Source organism: Ichthyophthirius multifiliis, assembly GCF_000220395.1.
Source record: "Ichthyophthirius multifiliis unplaced genomic scaffold scaff_1120509250223, whole genome shotgun sequence".
NCBI lineage: Eukaryota > Ciliophora > Oligohymenophorea > Hymenostomatida > Ichthyophthirius > Ichthyophthirius multifiliis.
Genome location: NW_004086962.1, coordinates 73456 through 91809, shown reverse-complemented (window position 1 = coordinate 91809; position 18354 = coordinate 73456). Strand labels below are relative to the sequence as shown.

At 18.4% G+C, this 18354-nt stretch overlaps 2 protein-coding genes across 2 annotated transcripts, besides 15 other annotated features; one reads left to right on the top strand and one right to left on the bottom strand. All coding sequences in view use genetic code 6, as the record gives it.

Moving 5' to 3' along the window:
- Nucleotides 1–48: 48 nt before the first annotated feature.
- Nucleotides 49–88: a microsatellite.
- A 504-nt stretch (nt 89–592) lies between these two features.
- Nucleotides 593–622: a microsatellite.
- Nucleotides 623–2087: 1465 nt separating this feature from the next.
- Nucleotides 2088–2157: a microsatellite.
- A 242-nt stretch (nt 2158–2399) lies between these two features.
- Nucleotides 2400–2434: a microsatellite.
- A 491-nt stretch (nt 2435–2925) lies between these two features.
- Nucleotides 2926–2974: a microsatellite.
- Nucleotides 2975–4821: 1847 nt separating this feature from the next.
- Nucleotides 4822–4856: a microsatellite.
- A 680-nt stretch (nt 4857–5536) lies between these two features.
- Nucleotides 5537–5583: a microsatellite.
- Nucleotides 5584–5969: 386 nt separating this feature from the next.
- Nucleotides 5970–7365, bottom strand: IMG5_057150 (hypothetical protein; the record flags this gene model as incomplete). The annotated part of the gene is made up of 2 exons (XM_004037230.1): nt 5970–6830; nt 6885–7365. Coding segments are annotated over 2 exons (1341 nt in total), but the record flags the coding sequence as incomplete, so codon positions are not given.
- Nucleotides 7366–7370: 5 nt separating this feature from the next.
- Nucleotides 7371–7417: a microsatellite.
- Nucleotides 7418–7549: 132 nt separating this feature from the next.
- Nucleotides 7550–7584: a microsatellite.
- Nucleotides 7585–8040: 456 nt separating this feature from the next.
- Nucleotides 8041–8075: a microsatellite.
- A 145-nt stretch (nt 8076–8220) lies between these two features.
- Nucleotides 8221–8259: a microsatellite.
- A 283-nt stretch (nt 8260–8542) lies between these two features.
- Nucleotides 8543–8586: a microsatellite.
- A 79-nt stretch (nt 8587–8665) lies between these two features.
- Nucleotides 8666–8696: a microsatellite.
- A 1029-nt stretch (nt 8697–9725) lies between these two features.
- IMG5_057140 (hypothetical protein) lies at nt 9726–17807 on the top strand (the record flags this gene model as incomplete). Its single annotated transcript, XM_004037229.1, has 4 exons — nt 9726–9808; nt 9865–11141; nt 12096–14618; nt 14779–17807. 4 exons carry the CDS (start codon nt 9726–9728, stop codon nt 17805–17807), a joined length of 6912 nt encoding a protein of 2303 aa, XP_004037277.1.
- Nucleotides 14536–14575: a microsatellite.
- Nucleotides 14572–14618: a microsatellite.
- Nucleotides 17808–18354: the final 547 nt, after the last annotated feature.

The following is an 18354-nucleotide window of genomic DNA, read 5'->3' as shown; positions in this document are numbered from 1 at the left end:
ATTAAGTTTTACTATGTTTTTGTAAATTAATTTTTCTATTAAATACAAATATATATATATATTTATATATATATATATATATATATATTTTACAGATTAATATTTTTTACCTTATAAATTAGTTAAATTCTTATTGTTTTCTTAATTTTCAATAAATTAAAATAGTTTGTTTTATTTTTTTTCTGAAAATTAATATAACTTCTTTGACTAAATAAAATTTGTAACTTTATTCATATAAGTATCTAAATAAATATTATTTGTACTTTTCCTTTAATTTATTCCTATATAATTTTAAACTTCATTTTCTAAATTTTAAATTTTTTCTTCAATATTATATTTATTTTCAATTCCATTAAATTATTCAAATTAATTATATTTCATATCATTAGTATTAAAATTTTATTTATAATTTTTTTAAGTCTAATATTAATTTTTTTCAAAAGAATTTTAAGTAATATGTACTTTCTAAATAGAATTATAACAAATCTATTAACAATCATTACTAATTTTTTAATTAGTACTTTTTTAGTGTTAATTATTCACAATCTATTCATGATTTTGTTATTTGCCATTATTTTAACATTCTAAATAGTTTTAAAATTTATTTTAAATTTTATTTTAAGGAATTGTTTCTAAAGATTTATTTTTATCTCCCCTTAATAATTCCTTTTATTAAGTTTTAAATATTTATTAATTTTTAAAAACTTCTTAACTTTTATCCCTTTTTTTATTACAATTTATCCTTCTTTTTAATTTTATATTTATACATTATTATTTTATCCATAATTATTTTTATTCATTTAGCATTAGTTATTTATATATTCCATGTTTGTGTTTTTAGGAGTTATTTCCGTATTATTTATAATACTAGAAGATTCATTCATAATAGATATTTTTTTTTGATTTTCTAATTAAATTTAACTTATTTATTCTTCAAAAAGCTTTATATATGTATTTTATATAAATTATAATTACATATATATTTTGTACATCTTAATAAGTACATTCATTTTTTTTATTTGTTTATTTTTTTATTATTAAGTCTTTTATTCATTGCATATTGATTCATGTGTTTGCTCTCTTTAACTTTGTTAACTTTATGAAATTTATTAATTCTAAAGTTAAATACTCTATTTTGTATTTTAATGTTCGAGTTATTATATTTTTATTAAAATATATTTAATTATCTTTCATTTTATTTTTTAAAATTTTCTAGCTTCATTTCTTTTTCTTTTATTTCTTTTTTAATTATTATTCTATTAAGTTAATCTGTTTTTATTTTTTAATATAGTTTATTTATTTAAGTTATAAGTTAATATTATACCTCCTTTTTATGATTTGAATTCATTGATTCTATTATATTATTCAACTTTTATATTTAATCTATTTAATCTATAGATTAATCTAAAATAGCCTTTTAAAATTTATTATTTTATATTTATTATTGCATTTATTATAATTATTATTTATAATCTTCTATCTAAATTAAAAGTTAATTAATTAATATTTGTTATAATTTTTTACATCATTTTATTATTATTAAATTAAAACAGCGTTTTTTTATAATTTTAGTTCGGCCTATGTATTTATTTAGTTTTATAGCACTTATTAAATTTCTTTGAACATCTATATTATTATTATTTATTTTTATATAAAATAAACATTTTTACTATGTCATTATTTGATGTAATTTTAACATCATTTAAAATATTTATTATTGAAATATTCATTTTTTCTAGTTTTTACTATCTTTCAATATTTTCTTTTACTGTAATTTCATATTATTCTATTTTTTATAATAAAATAGCTTTTTCTTTATTCCACTCTTTTTCTTTATTAATGAACTATAAATATTTAAATTTTATTTAATAATATATAATTAAAAAAAAAATATTTACATTTAATTATTCTTTGCTTTATTAATTTTGAAAATCTAATGTATTTTGACATTTTAAGCAAACACTTTATTCTATATCTTTTTAAATTTATTATTAGTAAAAAAAAACATATTAATATTTATATTTAAAAATATGATTAAAAAATAATGTTGTGTTTATATATATTTTACCGGAGTAGGACATAGATTATTTATTTTATAATAATTATATAATTTATTTTATTTAAAAAAAAAATAATTTTATTATTTTATAAAAAAAAAACTAATAAATTACACAAATTATTTTTAAATTAAATTTAAATATTTAAAAAAAAAAAAAAAAAAAAATTATCAATTAATTATTTATTTAATATATATAGTAATAAACTTTTATTAATTTTTTATTTATACGAATTAATAATAATTAATTAATATATATATAGACAATTATATAAAAATAAGCATTTTATGTATTTCCTTAAAATTAAATTGAGGAAAAAAAAAAATATATATTTTTTATTTTTAATAGAAAAAAATATAATAAAAAAAATATTATAATTACTATAATATTATAGTTTAAAATTATAAAATAATAAAAGTTAAACTAAAAAAAATAAAAAAAAGAAGTCATAGAAATTTTTAATAAATAAAAATGAATCAATTAATGAAAGAAAAAAGTTTTGAAGGTTATTATTTAATGAATAAATTTAAATTATACAAAATAAATAATATATCAAAACAATCTCTATTATTAAAATATTTATAAAAAAACTTAACTATATTTTTTTTTATTAATTTTAAAAGATGGATCAAATGATGTTAAATAAAAATTTTTCTAATTAAAATAGTAAAAAAGTATTGAAGAAAGATTAGAATCACTAAACTATTTATTATAATAATCATAATCAGTTGTTTATAAGTATAATAATTTAAAAAACAATATTTATATTTTTTTAAACAAAAATTAGATAATTAAATATTACAGGAATTAAAATTATTGGGGAATTAATTAATGAAGGATCTAATGATATTGAGAATAATGAAGTAGTTTTAACATAAATATTTAATTTAATAAAAGATTTTAATTTAACTAAAGATAATCTAGACTCTTCTTATGTAAAATTAATTATTTTTTTTTTAAAAAAAAACAAAAATAATAATACTTTTTCTTTAGTAATTAGGTTAAGGAATAGAAAAACTTAATAAAGCCGAATATAATAATTTCGAACTACAAAAAGTATTTAATAAATTTTATAGTTTAAATAAAAAAATTTTGAATGATTGGCTTCAAGAATAAGAAGAGAATTCGAAATACAAAATAAAGAAACATTTAATAAAAGATTAAAATAATTAATATTAAACCGCTAAAGTAAAAAATATTTAATTTATAAAAATAAATCTTATATTTATTATTTTATATCTATTATATATAAAAATAAAAAAGGATAATAAATTTAGCAATAAATTTAAAGGAAAAAATATGAGAAATGAAGAAAATTATTAAAGAAAAAGATAAATGAATGAAAAATAAAATAAAAAATCAGTCCAGTAATTAAATAACAATCATTTTTTTAAAAAAAAATACTAATTTTTTATTATGAAAAATAGTTTTGCAAAAGATGATAAAGTAAAAAGATTTAGAAAAGAAGATGAACCAACAGCAGCAGAAATGAATGAAAAAGACGTTTTAGCTTATTAGTAAGAATAATAATAGAAAAAAGATTTAGGCAACCATTTATATATGAATGCTTAAGATATGCGATCGAGAGAATATTAAATTGAAAAAGATAATTTAAAACAAATCAAAGAATCAGAAAAAAAAGAAAGATAATAATTAGATGAAATGAAACATGAAATAGAATATTATCCTCCTATAAAAGTTAAAGGATTAGACACAGCATATTTCACTCATTTATCTTCAGAATCTACAGAAAAATCCATCCATTCTAAAAGAATACTTACCAAAATGGAATGTATGTATGGATAAGATTTTGAAATACCAACTGCTCCTAGTTATGCTAATGTAATAAATACATAAGAGCCTTAAGATCCGAAATAAATTTATCTTAATAAGCCTAATGAAACTGATTTTATTTAAGTTATTTAAATGGCTTTAAAAAGTAAGATTTTTTTATTTTTTTTTATAATTTAAAAATAATGTAGGTAATAAAAGTCAGAAGCAATAAAATGATGAAAAAAAAGAAGAAAAAAAGCATTTAAAGAGTATATTAAAAAAATCAAAAGAAGAGAAAGAATAAATAAAGAGAAAATAATTAGAAGAGAAAAAAAAAAAAATGGAAGAAGAAGAAAAAGTAAGAAAATTGATAAATCCAGTTTTGCTAAATAAGTTTTTTGATTTGATTTTAAGCAAAAAAGACAATGATGAACTTAGTAAATAAGAATATATATAAAAATTTATATATAAATTAAAAAAAATGGACATTTGTTAATTTTTTTTTTATATAAATAATTAATAAAATAGTGAACTAAATTAAATTATTAGGTTTAACAGGACCAAAACTATAATTTATATGTTAGAATATAAATATTATAAAAAAAATTTAAAAATCAAAATAATAATAATATATTGATTCAAATAAAAAATTCCATAAAGATTAAAATGAAAAGCAAGAATTTCCAAATTAAACACGTAAGCATTTACACACGCAATAAAATTCCTTCTAAACCAATTAATAATGGTCAAATTAAAATTATCATAATAAACAACACATTCACGCATAAAAATCTCATGTTTAACAAAATTAATAGATCTTCCCAAATAACCCCACAAACAATTAAATTAATGTAAACCAAAACGAACCTAAAGTATAATTTAATTATAATTTTAACCAAAACATAAATATTATTCAATAGCAAGTAAATAATAATAACAATAATATTAAAATGAGAGATAATGTGTATGTACACTAATAACAGCCTCCATTTATTAATAATACTATTAATAATACTACTAATAATATTCCAATAGATAATTATTAACAAAAAAATTAAAATAATAATTTATATTAATAAAATTAGCCTTCAGTATTTCCACAAAATAATTAAATAAAAAATCCTTAACTTAATATAGGAGCACTAAGTAGACTCTAAGAAATGCAAAAATAAGCTCCTCCTCCTTTACCACCTAAATAATTAAATATTATATAATAAGGAAATGAATAATAATAGGGCAATAATAATATAAAATAAATTAATTAAAATATCTAATAATAATAATAAGGATAATAATAATCTATTTTTTAATAAAATAGTATATTTATGTCTAATTAAAACTAATATAATTCTTAAAAATAATAATAATAACAATAAATTTAACAAGGTTAATAGTAATAATAGCATTAATAAAACTATTAATCGAAACCTCCTAATAATTTAAATAAAACGAAGCCTTGTAGATTCTATCATTCTGAAACTGGATGTCCTCGTGAAGATTAAGATTGCCATTTTATTCATGATCCTAATTATGAAGGTGTTCCTACTCCTAATATGCATAAGTTAGTTAGACCTATTCATAATTTAAGTAAAAATCAAGATAAAAATCTTGAAAATGTATATGAATATAAAAAAGCTATTTTCGATAAATAGCATTAATAAAATCAATAAACCTAGTTACCACCTAATATATAATAATAATAACAATAATAATAAACTTAATAATAACCGTAGTAATAATAAATTAATAATAAGATTCCTTAAAATCAAATGAATTTCTAATAGATGAACCCTGGATTTAATAAAATGGGTCCACCTTAATAGATAAATTACTAAAAAGCTTTTTAATTTAGACCTTAACCACCTTTGCCTTAATAAAGCTATAACAAAAATTAATGATTATTATTTTTAAATTATAATTAATAATATTAATTAATTATATTTTAATTTTTATTTATTTAATATCATTTTATTATTTTATATTATCATTTAAAAATATTTTTTATTTAAGTTTCTTTTTAGTATTATAATTTTTAATAATATATAAATTATATCCATTTATAATTGTATAAAAAAATAAAATTTAAAGATAATTAACATATACTATAAAATTAATTTTAAGAAAAAAAAAAATATAACTTCAAAATATTTATTTAACAACATTATTATTACTATTAATAATATTCTCAAGTGCTTAATTTTTATTTAGCAATTAATTAATTTAATCCGAAATTTACTTATTTTTATCAATATTCAAATTCGATAACTAATGAACTTCAGCTAACAACAAGTTCAACTTTCCTTATAAATCTGAGACTTCTTAACAACTATTTTAATATAAAACATTAATATTATTAACTTAACTATCATAATCTTTTTAAATTTAAATAAATCTAATTTCCTCTGCATTTTCAAGTTCCTATTATTTTTTTCTCCAATACTCACATTCACTTTCTCTTTACTTAGTATTACTTTCTAATAAAATGAGCTACTCCCTTAATGTATTTAATTCCTTTTCTAAATTTTCATCAACTTTAATTTATTCTCTTATAATAACTTCCTTTTCTACAATTACAGGCTTTTCAATAACGACAGGCTTTTCGACTATTTTTTCCACTATTTCTATCTTTTTTTCTCTTTGAACGAAATCTAATTCAACTTCAAGTTCTTCTATTCTTTTTTATTTCTTTTTTAATTTTTTCTAATTGTTTTCCATATCTTACTTTTTTTCCATTAATACACGATTGTTTTCTCTTAATTATTCAAGAAAAATTTTGTCTGAATGTCCTGCATTTTCCAAAGCTATAATTTCATTATTTTTTTCGTTTATTTGGCTTTAAACATCTAAATATTAATAATTCAATTAATTAAATTTTTCGTTTGCCTCAATTTACCTTTTCTCTAACTCTTCCATTATCCTATCTTTATCTGATTTCATTTATTATAAATCGAATTATACTATATTATTTTTTTAAGTAACATTTTCTAATTCTCTTAAGAGCTTTTTTAATTTTTTTTTTTTTTAAAATAATAATAATAACATATATATGTATACATTTTCATGATCTTTATGAGTGAGTTTTTACTTTTCTTAAAGCCTTTGTATTTCCCCTTCTTTATCTTTAATAATTATTTAAGTATTAACTATATCAGTTTCTATTTTTTAAACTCTACTTTATAAAGTGGCTAATTCATTTAATTAATATTTTGAATTTTATTATAACTATTTAGTTTTTTTTTAGGCATCAAATTTGTTTTCTTCTAATTATCTTATTTTGGTTTACAAATCTTCTTTTTCATATCTAATTTTAATTGATCTGTTTTTTAGTTTTAAATTTTCTTTTTCTAATTCATCCTTTTTCTTTTTTCGATCATTTTCTAGTTTATTTTTTTGATTTATCATTTCTTTTACTTCTTCTGTATCTTCTACCTTTTATATTTGATTTCTAGCATTTTAAACTACAGAAGATGCAAATGCAGATAATTATTTTCGATTTTCGACAATGTCTATTTCGTAATTTTATTAAGGATTTTAACTTTTTTTTTTTTGTTATTATTATATTTTATTTTTATTTATTTACTTTTTTTAAATATTCATTTCATTTAAGTTTTCTTTTTCTTCAAGTAAAATATTATTGTTCATTTATTTTATATTCTTCTTAGTTTAATTTATTGCATCGATTCTCTATTCTAATTTTTTATTTTCTTCTCTTAAACATTTTAATTATTCTTCATATTAATTAGTTCTTATATTAGATTTATTTTATTCTATTATAACTTGGGTATCATGTGGATGTTATTCAATAAATATTTGTTAATGATTATTATGAAGGTAACATTCTTAAGGTTAATTTTAATATACTCTAACATTATTATTTTAAGATTTTAAATTATTATTTTGCTTTTATATATTTCCAGAACTAAAGTTCATTTTTTTATAATTCATACAATCTGCTATTGTTAAATTTCTTTTTTATAAAATTTAATTCTTTAGTTCTCCAGAAATTTATTCAAATTTATTGCTTTTATTTGATTCTATATTTTTTTATATCTTATTAATTATTTTAAGTTTTTTTTTATTTTTTTATATATAAAACCTCTTTCATTTATAGAATCTTAGAAATAATTATTATTCATTAATATTTAATTTTTTTAAAATTTATTTAACTTTTTTATTTAAACAAAAAAGAAATTTGAAAATTTTTTGTTTATTTTTTAATAAAAATATTTTTATTAATAAATATATATAATATAATTTTTATTTTTTTCAAAGATATTATATTTATTTATAAAATAAATTAATTAAAACTAATTATAAATAAAATCAAATTTTAAAACTACAATTTATATCTTTCTATTATAAACATTTTTAAATAAAAAAAAAAATAGTAATATATATATATATATATATATATATATATATATATATAGTTTTTTAAAAAAAACAAAAAACAAAAAACATATTTGTAAAATAAAATATATATAAATTTATTATTTATACAACATTATTATATATTTTTATTTGCTAAAATACAAACCTCAATCTTTTATATAAATATAATTAAACAATATCATTCAATCAATATCGCTACATGATGAGCTTGCACTAAGACCTTTTTTCACTGAAACTTTAATACTTTGTATAGATTTTTTGATTTTTTTAATACTTTCTATTGTACTTAAATTTTTTTAATCAACTTGATATTATTACTATTATTTTAAATAAATATTTTCTTATATTAATTATTTATTTTCTTGAAAAATATTTTATAATTATTAATCTTATTTTTAAATAATTTTTTTTAATTCATTTTATTCTTTTTAATATTATTCAATTTATAATTAATTTTCTTATAATTAATATTTCAATTCAATTATTTAATCTTATAATTACATTTATATTTGTTTTTCAAATTCAATTTAATTTTATTTTCCATATGTTTTAACATTTAATCTATTTATTTTATTTTTTAAGTCTCTTAATCGTTGTTTATTGTTTAAATTTGAGGTTATTCAGTTTAATTTAATAAATCTTTTTAAGAAGAATTTATTTATAATAATTTCTCTTCTATTTATTAAATATAGCTTTTAGTTTCATATAATTTGTTTTAGTAATCCATATCGTTTTTAAATAAATAAAAATTAAATATCAAAAAAATTGTTTTAATATGATTAATATTTTTATTTATATTATATATCATATAATTAAATTAATTTTTAAATGTTTTTTTTTTAAAAAAAATAAATAAATAATAATAATTATAAACAAATCTTTAAAATAATTATTTTTAATTGCTTTAAAATAAAAATTAAATAAGTATATTAAAAAAAATACAAATAAACAAAAAAATAAACACATTATAAACATAACATGTTTGATAAAAAAGGTATAAACATAAACATATAAAACTTTTATTTTATAATTAAAAAAATATTATAATTTTAATAAATATTTTTAAAATGAAAAATATAAAAAAAAAAGAGCAACTTAAAAATTAAAGTATGCTTTTTCATAAAAAATTAGTGAACATAATTCATTTGAAGAAGATAAAAGTATAATAATATAAGACTAATAAAGTCCTTTAAAAGAACCAGAAAATTTCGAAAACATATAAGAGTTATCATTTCTGAAAGACAATACAGAAATAATTAGAGTTAAAAAAATAAAAAAATTAATTTTAAAATAATATTTAAAAAAAAGTAAAATTAAATAAAAAAAAGCTTTTTTAAAAAAGTCGTTAATGTTTTTAATGAGCATGAAAGTCAAGAATTTACATGTGATTATACAAAATAAAATCTAACTCATATATATAAAGAATTAAATGACGAATTCGAAGAAAATTATATATACGAGAAGTTGAAAATAAATCCTTCATATGACTTAGAAGTTGTCTAAATGAATAGACTAGATATCATCTAAATATACCCAGAAAACAACATAATATAAAAATTATTTAAGAAACTATTATATATAAAAAGGTGTTTATTACTTTTTTTTTAAAAAAAAAAACTTAATATTAAAAAAAAAAAAAAAGTATAATAAGCATTGTATCATTAAAAATAATCAAAAGTGGGTTATTTGAAAATATAACATTAATTGTAATTATTTTAAATTCAATAATGTTAGCTATAGATGATCCTACCTCAAGCGATGATAACAATAATGAAATGGAGTTATTTTTTTTGATATTTTACACAATCGAAATGTGTTTAAAAATATTTGGATTTGGCTTTTTTTTTAATAAATAAGCTTATATAAAAGACGCTTGGAATATTTTAGATTTTGCAATTGTAATTTCCGGATATATACCATATGTAGTATAAAACAATAATTCAATAAATATTTCAGCATTACGTTCATTGAGAGTTTTAAGACCTTTGAGAACTATTTCAAGTATAAAAAGCTTGAGGAAGATCATTTTATGCTTATTTAATGCAGTTCCTTTATTGAAAAACTAGCTTATTGTTTTAGTTTTTTTCTACGTGATCTTTGCTATTGCGGGTTTATAATTGTTTAGCGGTAGTTTGAAGAAAAGATGCTTTTATAATGAAACAGGAATATAAAATTTAAGCACAGATTTAAGTTATTGTATTTCCGATAATGATTGTAAGGAATATGGGGATGAGAAAATGTTTTGCGGGAAAGGAATTTCTAACCCTCTTTTTGAAAGTATTTCTTTTGATAGTTTTGGATGGTCGTTTTTGAGTGCGTTTTAGATTGTTATGCTTGAAGGTTGGAGTGATATTCTTTTGGGGGTTTAAAAAACTTTTTCGCCTTATATAATTATTTATTTTGTTATTATTATATTTTTGGGGTCATTTTTTTTAATGAATCTTACTTTGGCTATTATCTCAGTTTAATATAATGAAGCTTCTTCTACTTTGGAAAAAAATGGAAATTAAAAGAAAGATACTTATGAAAAATATAGTGAAAACGGATATAATCTTAAAGATTTTATAGAATATGGTATTTATATTTCAAATAAAGAAAAATATTTATAAATAATAAATAATAATAACAATATTAATAATATATAAAATAAAAGTCAAAATAATTAAAAAAATATTTAATAAATTCAACTTTTATAAGAACCTTAAAAAAACCTCAAAAAAGAATCAGAAATAGAAACCCAAAAATTAAAAGAAATACAAGAAAATTCAATCAAAAAAAATTCATAACATAAAAAGTATATAAAGTAATCAAAGCATCGATTTAACTAAAAAAACTATTAGTTTATAAAAAAAGCCTAAATCCCATATTTTTCAATTACAAGATTATTTATTTCAATAACCACCAAATTATATAAGAAAAGTATATTCTTAACAATAAAAAAGCATTCGATATAATTCTCCTCTCAAATAATAAAGTTCTCTTTTATAAGAATAAATGCTCTAAAATGATATAATAAATAAAGAAAATCAATTACTCAATCCATCCGGTATATAAATATTTCCTATTTAAAATAATGAAAAAAATGATATTCCGAAGATAATTCTTCCTATATAAACTCCTTAAAAATTTTTTAATATAGTAATTCATCAAAATTCGGACTCTTAAAAACTCAATAATAATAATAAAAAAAGCAATTAATAAAAAAATAGTGAATTTTTATCGATTTCAGAAAGCCAATTATAATAATAAAATTTGCCTGCTCCTTCTTTTAATTTAAGTGGAAGTGAAATTCAAACTAACAAAAATTTTATGTATTCCCCTTGGTAATTAAGTAATGGTAATAACAGTCAAATTCATCCCATAAACTCAAATTTTTTAGCTGTTAATCATTCAGTAAAAGCTAATTTTTAAAAAAATACTTAAAAAGATGATTTTAATATTATTATTTAAAAATAAAATATTTAATAAATTTAAAATAATGAAGAATCTCAAAATTTAAAAAATAAAGAAGAAAATATAAATAATAATGATAATAATATAAATATTTAATAAGATCGAAAAAAAATAGCAAATTAACATCTTTAAATATCTATTGTAATACTTAAAAACACCAAAATAAAAATCGTACTCAATCCCCAGCTATAAGAAGTCCTTTAACTAATTCAAATAAAATAAACTCAATATTAAAAAAAGAGGGTTCACCTAAAAAAAACAGTACTATTTTAAAATTCTCACTAGAAAAAAAACCTTCATCTTAAAAGATAAAAATAAATAATTAATAAAAAATCGTTTTTTAAGGAATTATTAAACAAAAATTTATACATAAATCTTAACCTCCTTCCGGGTAATATATAAGTACTTTATCAAGATTAGATTTATCTTCAAATGCTGACATTTAATTAAAAAGCAAAAATTTAAAAAGCTCATAAAATAATATTGAAAGTAATTCCTCAATAGAAGGAGAGGATAATTTTATTTAAATAATAGAATATAAAGCAATAAATAAATAGAAATAAAAAATCAGATAATAATAAAAAGAACTAAAATTAAATCATAAAAATAACTCTACATAAGAAAATTTACCGACAAAGGTCGCTTTCTCCCTAAATAAAATAAAGAATAACACATTAAATTAAGTAAATGAAGCCTCTTTATTTTCTTTAGAAGAAGAAAATGAAAAATCTATTATAAATTCAAAATAAACAAATAAAAACACTTTCGAATTTTTGTATGAAGATAGTGATTTTGCCTAAATCAGTAATAAATTTTAAAATGAAACGGATTCAATTGAAAAAAATAAATAAGAATTAAAAATAATATAAAGAAAACAAAGAAAATAAAGACTTAATAATAATATTAATTAATTTCAAACAAAATTAAAAGGATAAGAAACTCGAAAAATTACTAATTAAGTTTAAGTTGTTTCGGAATTCGCAAATTAATAAAAACATATGTAATTAAAATAATATAAAGATATTTTCTATTCTAAATATATGAAAGCTAAAGTCATTTTTTCACAAGAAAATTACAATGATCAAATAGATGACGTTCTCCCTAAAAAATTATAATTAATAGAAGAAAAAAGAAATATAAAACATTAATAATAATTAAAATAATTAAGATTTAATTTAAAATACATAAGGCATTAAATCAAAAGAAAAGACGATAATTGGGACGATCAAGAAGGAAATATTAAAAATTAAAAAAATAATTTGATTCCACTTAAAAAAGAATTAAATTAAAAACAAATTTTATGTTTATTACCTAATAATGGTTAAATTAAAGATTTTAATAAAGCCGAATAGTAGTTATTAACTTTTTAACAAAAGAGGTCCTTAAAAACCTTCAAATTAAGATATAATTTGGAAGATGGAGAAGATTATAATACAATAAATAAAAGTATAAATAACAGTACTGGAGGTTCTTTTCTTATAACAAACTAAAAAAGTATAAAAAATTCATTTATAAAAAATGATTCTTTACTATTCAAATAAAAAATGCTTAAAAAACCTCAAAACAATAATTACGAAACAGTCCAAAAATGGGATTTTAAAAAAGCTCAAGAATTTATTCTTGGTAAAAAAACAACAAAAAGCAACACAAATGACGAAGAATTATTATAATTCAACTGTTTAAATAACATTTATAATATAAATACAAATGACAATCAACAATAAAATAACGAAAAATTAGATAGAACATACTTAGAAATAACAAATAATATAATTGAAACAATCTAAAAACAGCATATAACATATATAAGCACCCATTCATCAATAGATGACATAAAGAATTTTTTTTAATAACGAAAAATACACTAGTTTTAAACCACTAAACGAATATCAGAAAATTCTTATATAATTGTTCTTAAATCATTAAATAATTCACAAAAAGCAATGCATATATATGACGGTATAATAAACATAACAAGAAGAAAAATTCGAAAATTCGCCTTATCAAAATTTTTCGATAATGCAATAATGCTTTGTGTAGTTATGAATACTGTTATTTTGGCTTTAGAGGGTTTAGTAAGTACAGAACATGAATAAACTTTAAGTTCTTTTAATAAGGCTTTTACGGCTATTTTTACATTTGATATGGGACTTAAATTGATTGGATTGGGTATAATTGAATATTTGTAGGATAAAATGAATGTTTTTGACTCTTTTATTGTTGTTTTGTCGCTTGTGGAGTTGAGTGTGAGTGGAAATGGGGGAAGCAGTGCTTTTAGTGCTTTTAGATCGGTGAGAATTTTAAGGGTTTTTCGAGTTTTAAGGGTCACTAGGTTGATTAGGTAGCTGAAATTTATGTAAGTGATTATTTAGGCAATTGGGAATTGCGTTTAATCTTTTATTTATATTATGATTTTGCTTTTTTTGTTCATTTTTATATATACTTTGTTAGGAATGTAACTTTTTGGAGGGTAAATTAATGAAAGAACTAATTTTAATACTTTTTATAATTCTTTTTTGACAGTTTTTTAGATTATGACTTTGGAAAACTGGAATAATATTTTAATGACTTTTTTAAGGAATTAAGTTAATATTTATTTGGCTCTAGTATTTTTGGTTTCGTGGATTTTCATAGGAAATTATGTCCTCCTTAATTTATTATTAGCTGTAATTATGGATTCGTTTAATAATTTGGATGAAAAAACTAAAATAGAGTTCGAATAGGAAATTGAAATTGAAAAAGATCTCGAACTTCAATAATAAATGCAATTATCGTAAAGTACTTTTTAAACAAAAAGTTATGAAATTAATAATTCTTTTAAATCTTAAAAATCTAAAATATAAGATAATAGTATTTAAGGATAAAAGTCATAAATGTCATAAAAATCATAAAAATCATAATAATAATTATAATAATAATAATAATAATAATAATAATAATAATGTGTTTCTTAAATTAAAAAAGTAGAATTCTAGGGAACTTAATAATAATAATTGTAAATTAAAAAAATCTAATTACTATTTGATAATATTGAATGCGAATTTTCAGTTTATCTATTTTCTAAAAATAATTTTTTGAGAATTATGATTGCTAGAATTTATAGAAATCCTTTGTTTGAAAAAGCTATATTAGTGTAAAAAATAAAATTTTAAAATAAATATATGTTTTTTAATTATATATATATAAACTTAAAATAAAAATAGTACAATAATATTAAGTTCATTAATTTTATTACTAAGTACATACTATGATGAATAAAATCCTAATGATTAATTTATGATAAACACAATAAAAATTATCAATTTATTTTTCACAATATTTTTCAGTTTAGAATCTTTAATAAAAATTATTGTCCTCGGTTTTTTTTTCGACCATAACTCTTATTTACGAGAATATTGGTCCTGTCTGGATTTTTTTATAGTTATCGCAAGTATAATAGATGCATCTGTTGATTCAGTAGACTTAGGTATAGTTCGAATACTTCGTTTACTTAGAACATTACGTCCATTAAGATTTATATCCCATAATCGATCAATGAAATTAATCGTAACATCTTTACTAGAATCAGTCTCTGGAATAGTAAATGTAGTAATCGTAGTGATTTTAGTATGGATAATGTTCGCTATTTTAGGAATAAACTTAATGGGTAATAAACTACACTATTGTAATCTGTTTGATGACTCAAAAAATTATTTACATAAAAATGAATGTTTAGAAAAAGGAGGAAAATGGGAAAACCGGTAACTTAATTTTGACAATATAGGCAATGGAATGTTAACTTTATTCATTCTTTCAACTTTAGAAGGGTGGCCGGATTATATTTGGAATTTTATAGACGGAGACGAGACAGGTCCTATTTAAAATAATAATTTATATTTCATAGCTTATTTTATTATTTTCATTTTTATTGGAAGCTTATTCCTTTTAAATCTTTTCGTGGCCATTATGTCTCTGAATTATAATTTAGCAGCTAGAAAATCCAAAAACAAAGAACTAAATGAATCTTAAGTGGAATGGATATAATTATAAAAACAACTTTTGAAGTCTAAACCAGACTATTTATCATTGAAGTAACCCGAAAACAAATTTAGGTTATTTTTTTGGTATATATGTGAATCCTAGCATATGGATACCTTTATCCTTTTGTGTATTTTCGGAAATATAATTATTATGGCTATGAATTATGAAAATTCGACTACGGAATATGATAATGGATTAAAAATAGCTAATTTGGTATTCACATATATTTTTATTGCAGAAAGTATTTTTAAGATAACCGCTTATGGATTTATAGGGTATTTTTTTAATGGATGGAATTAATTTGATTTTTTTGTAGTTTGCACATCTATATTGGATATAATAATGGATTCTATAGGTTAAGAATTTATTTCTTTTCTAAAATCAGGACCTTAATTAGCTAGAGTACTAAGAGTTTTAAGAGTTACGCGGTTATTTAGGATAATAAAGACTTTTTAAAACTTACAAAAATTAATTTAGACTGTAATTTTTTCTCTAACTTCTTTAATTAATGTTGCTGCTCTTTTATTTTTGGTATATTTTATTTTCTCGATTTTGGGTGTATTTTTCTTTAAAGATATTCACTAAGGAAAAATTATTGATTAAAATAGTAACTTTTCGAATTTTCATAATTCTTTAATACTACTTTTTATATGCTCCACTGGGGAATAATGGTATTTAGTGATGTATGATACTATGCAAAATGGAAATTATCTGAACTGTATTTTCTTCATACTTTTTATTATTTGTGTATAGTTTGTTATGATGAACCTTTTCATTCTTATTATAGTTGATTAATTCGAATAAAATTATATAAACCCAAATAGTTTATTAAATACTTTCAAAGAATACGAAATTTATTTTAAATAAGTGTGGGTAAAACACACTAGAAGATTAAACGGAGTCAAAATACATGAGAATTAACTTCTAGATTTGTATTGTGAACTAAAAGAACCTTTAGGTTATAATTTAGAAACAAATACAAAAAAATATGCCGAGATGTTAAAGGAAAACTATAAAGATATTAAAGAATATGAGGACATAAATATAAAATAAAAAGTTGAAAAATTCAGAATTTAATAGCGTGCATTTGCAGGTAAAAATATTATGTAAATGAGTATTTGTTGTGATTATGAGGGTTTTATATATTATAACGAATTAATGTATTATTTATTAAGATTTAGTCTTCTTGAGGAAATTTATTAAGAAAATAACCCTTTAGAAAAAAAAGGATTATAAATCGTAAAAGCAGAAGAAGAAATAACTTTAAGAAAAATTTAACATCTGAAAAAAAAATAGGCTAATGTTTTAAAATAGAAATTTGTAAAAAAAAGAGAAAAAGAAGTAAATCCGCTTGTATAGAAATTATTTGTTAGCATGTGTTTTAAAAGTTGGAATAGTTATAGTATTAACCTTTAACAGAGTAAAATTTAAGTTGCGGACAATATTTCCAGTTAAACTGATGATAATGATTCAGAGGAAGACTCAGTGATTTTATTTGATAAAGAAGATGATAATGCTAAGAAAATAAAATTGAAAAAAAAAATTATTTCCAGGGAACGATCTTTAATATAAAAAAATAATACGGAAAAATCATAAATCGAAAAATTTGTATTCCTTCCTGATGCGGATATTTATAAAGGAGATTTTCCGGATTTTTATAATGACAATAGATTTTATTTTGAAAAAATAGAAAAAAATTAAAATTTACATATTCCTAATTTAATAGAAAATATTTAACTTGGGAAAAATAATAGTTATAGTAAATAAACACCTTCCAGAATTCAATATACACCTTCTAGAACTCAGAATACTCCTTAAAATAATAGTTCAAAAAATAAATAAAATTCTGGAAAAAATAATAATAATAATTATTAAAATAATCTCACGTTTTAGTAATAAGTGCTAAATTATAATAATAACTTAAAAGTTAATAAAGATCAACAAGTTTCTAATTCTCCTAGTAATAATAATAAAGGTTATATATAAGATTAATTCGATAGTAATTCTTAATTGATTAAATAAATTATTCCTATTTAAATTGTTATAGCAAATAAAAGCCCTAAAGAATCTGAAAATCATTACGAATAATAATGTTTAGAATAAAATAAATGAATAAATATTTTTTTTTTTAATATAATTAAACAAAAGAAATTAATAATAAAAGAAATTTTTTATTAATTGTCTAAATAAAATAAGTTTTATACTATCTTTTTAAATAATATATGAAACATATATAGAAAATTTAGCAAAAAAAATTAAATAATATATCTTTATAGAATAAAAAATTTAAAATACATATATAATTAATTTTTATTATACATTCCTTTTTTATATTATTATTTTTTTTTTAAAAAAAAAATGTATGATAATATTTACTTATTTTTATAAAATAATATTTAAAATAACATAGTCCAGTCTTAACTTTATAAAATAGATGATACTGAATAATTCAACTTTTAAATTACGAAAGCTCTCCTTACTTTGAAGCAATCAAAGATAATTTTAAATGAATTTATTATTTAAAGTATATTTAATTTAAAAAAATCAAGTATATACAAAAAAATACTTGAATTAATAATCTAGTAATAAATACCCAATTAATAATAAATATCCCAAAATCAATATGTTTTGATGTGCATTTTATTAAATTAAGAAATAG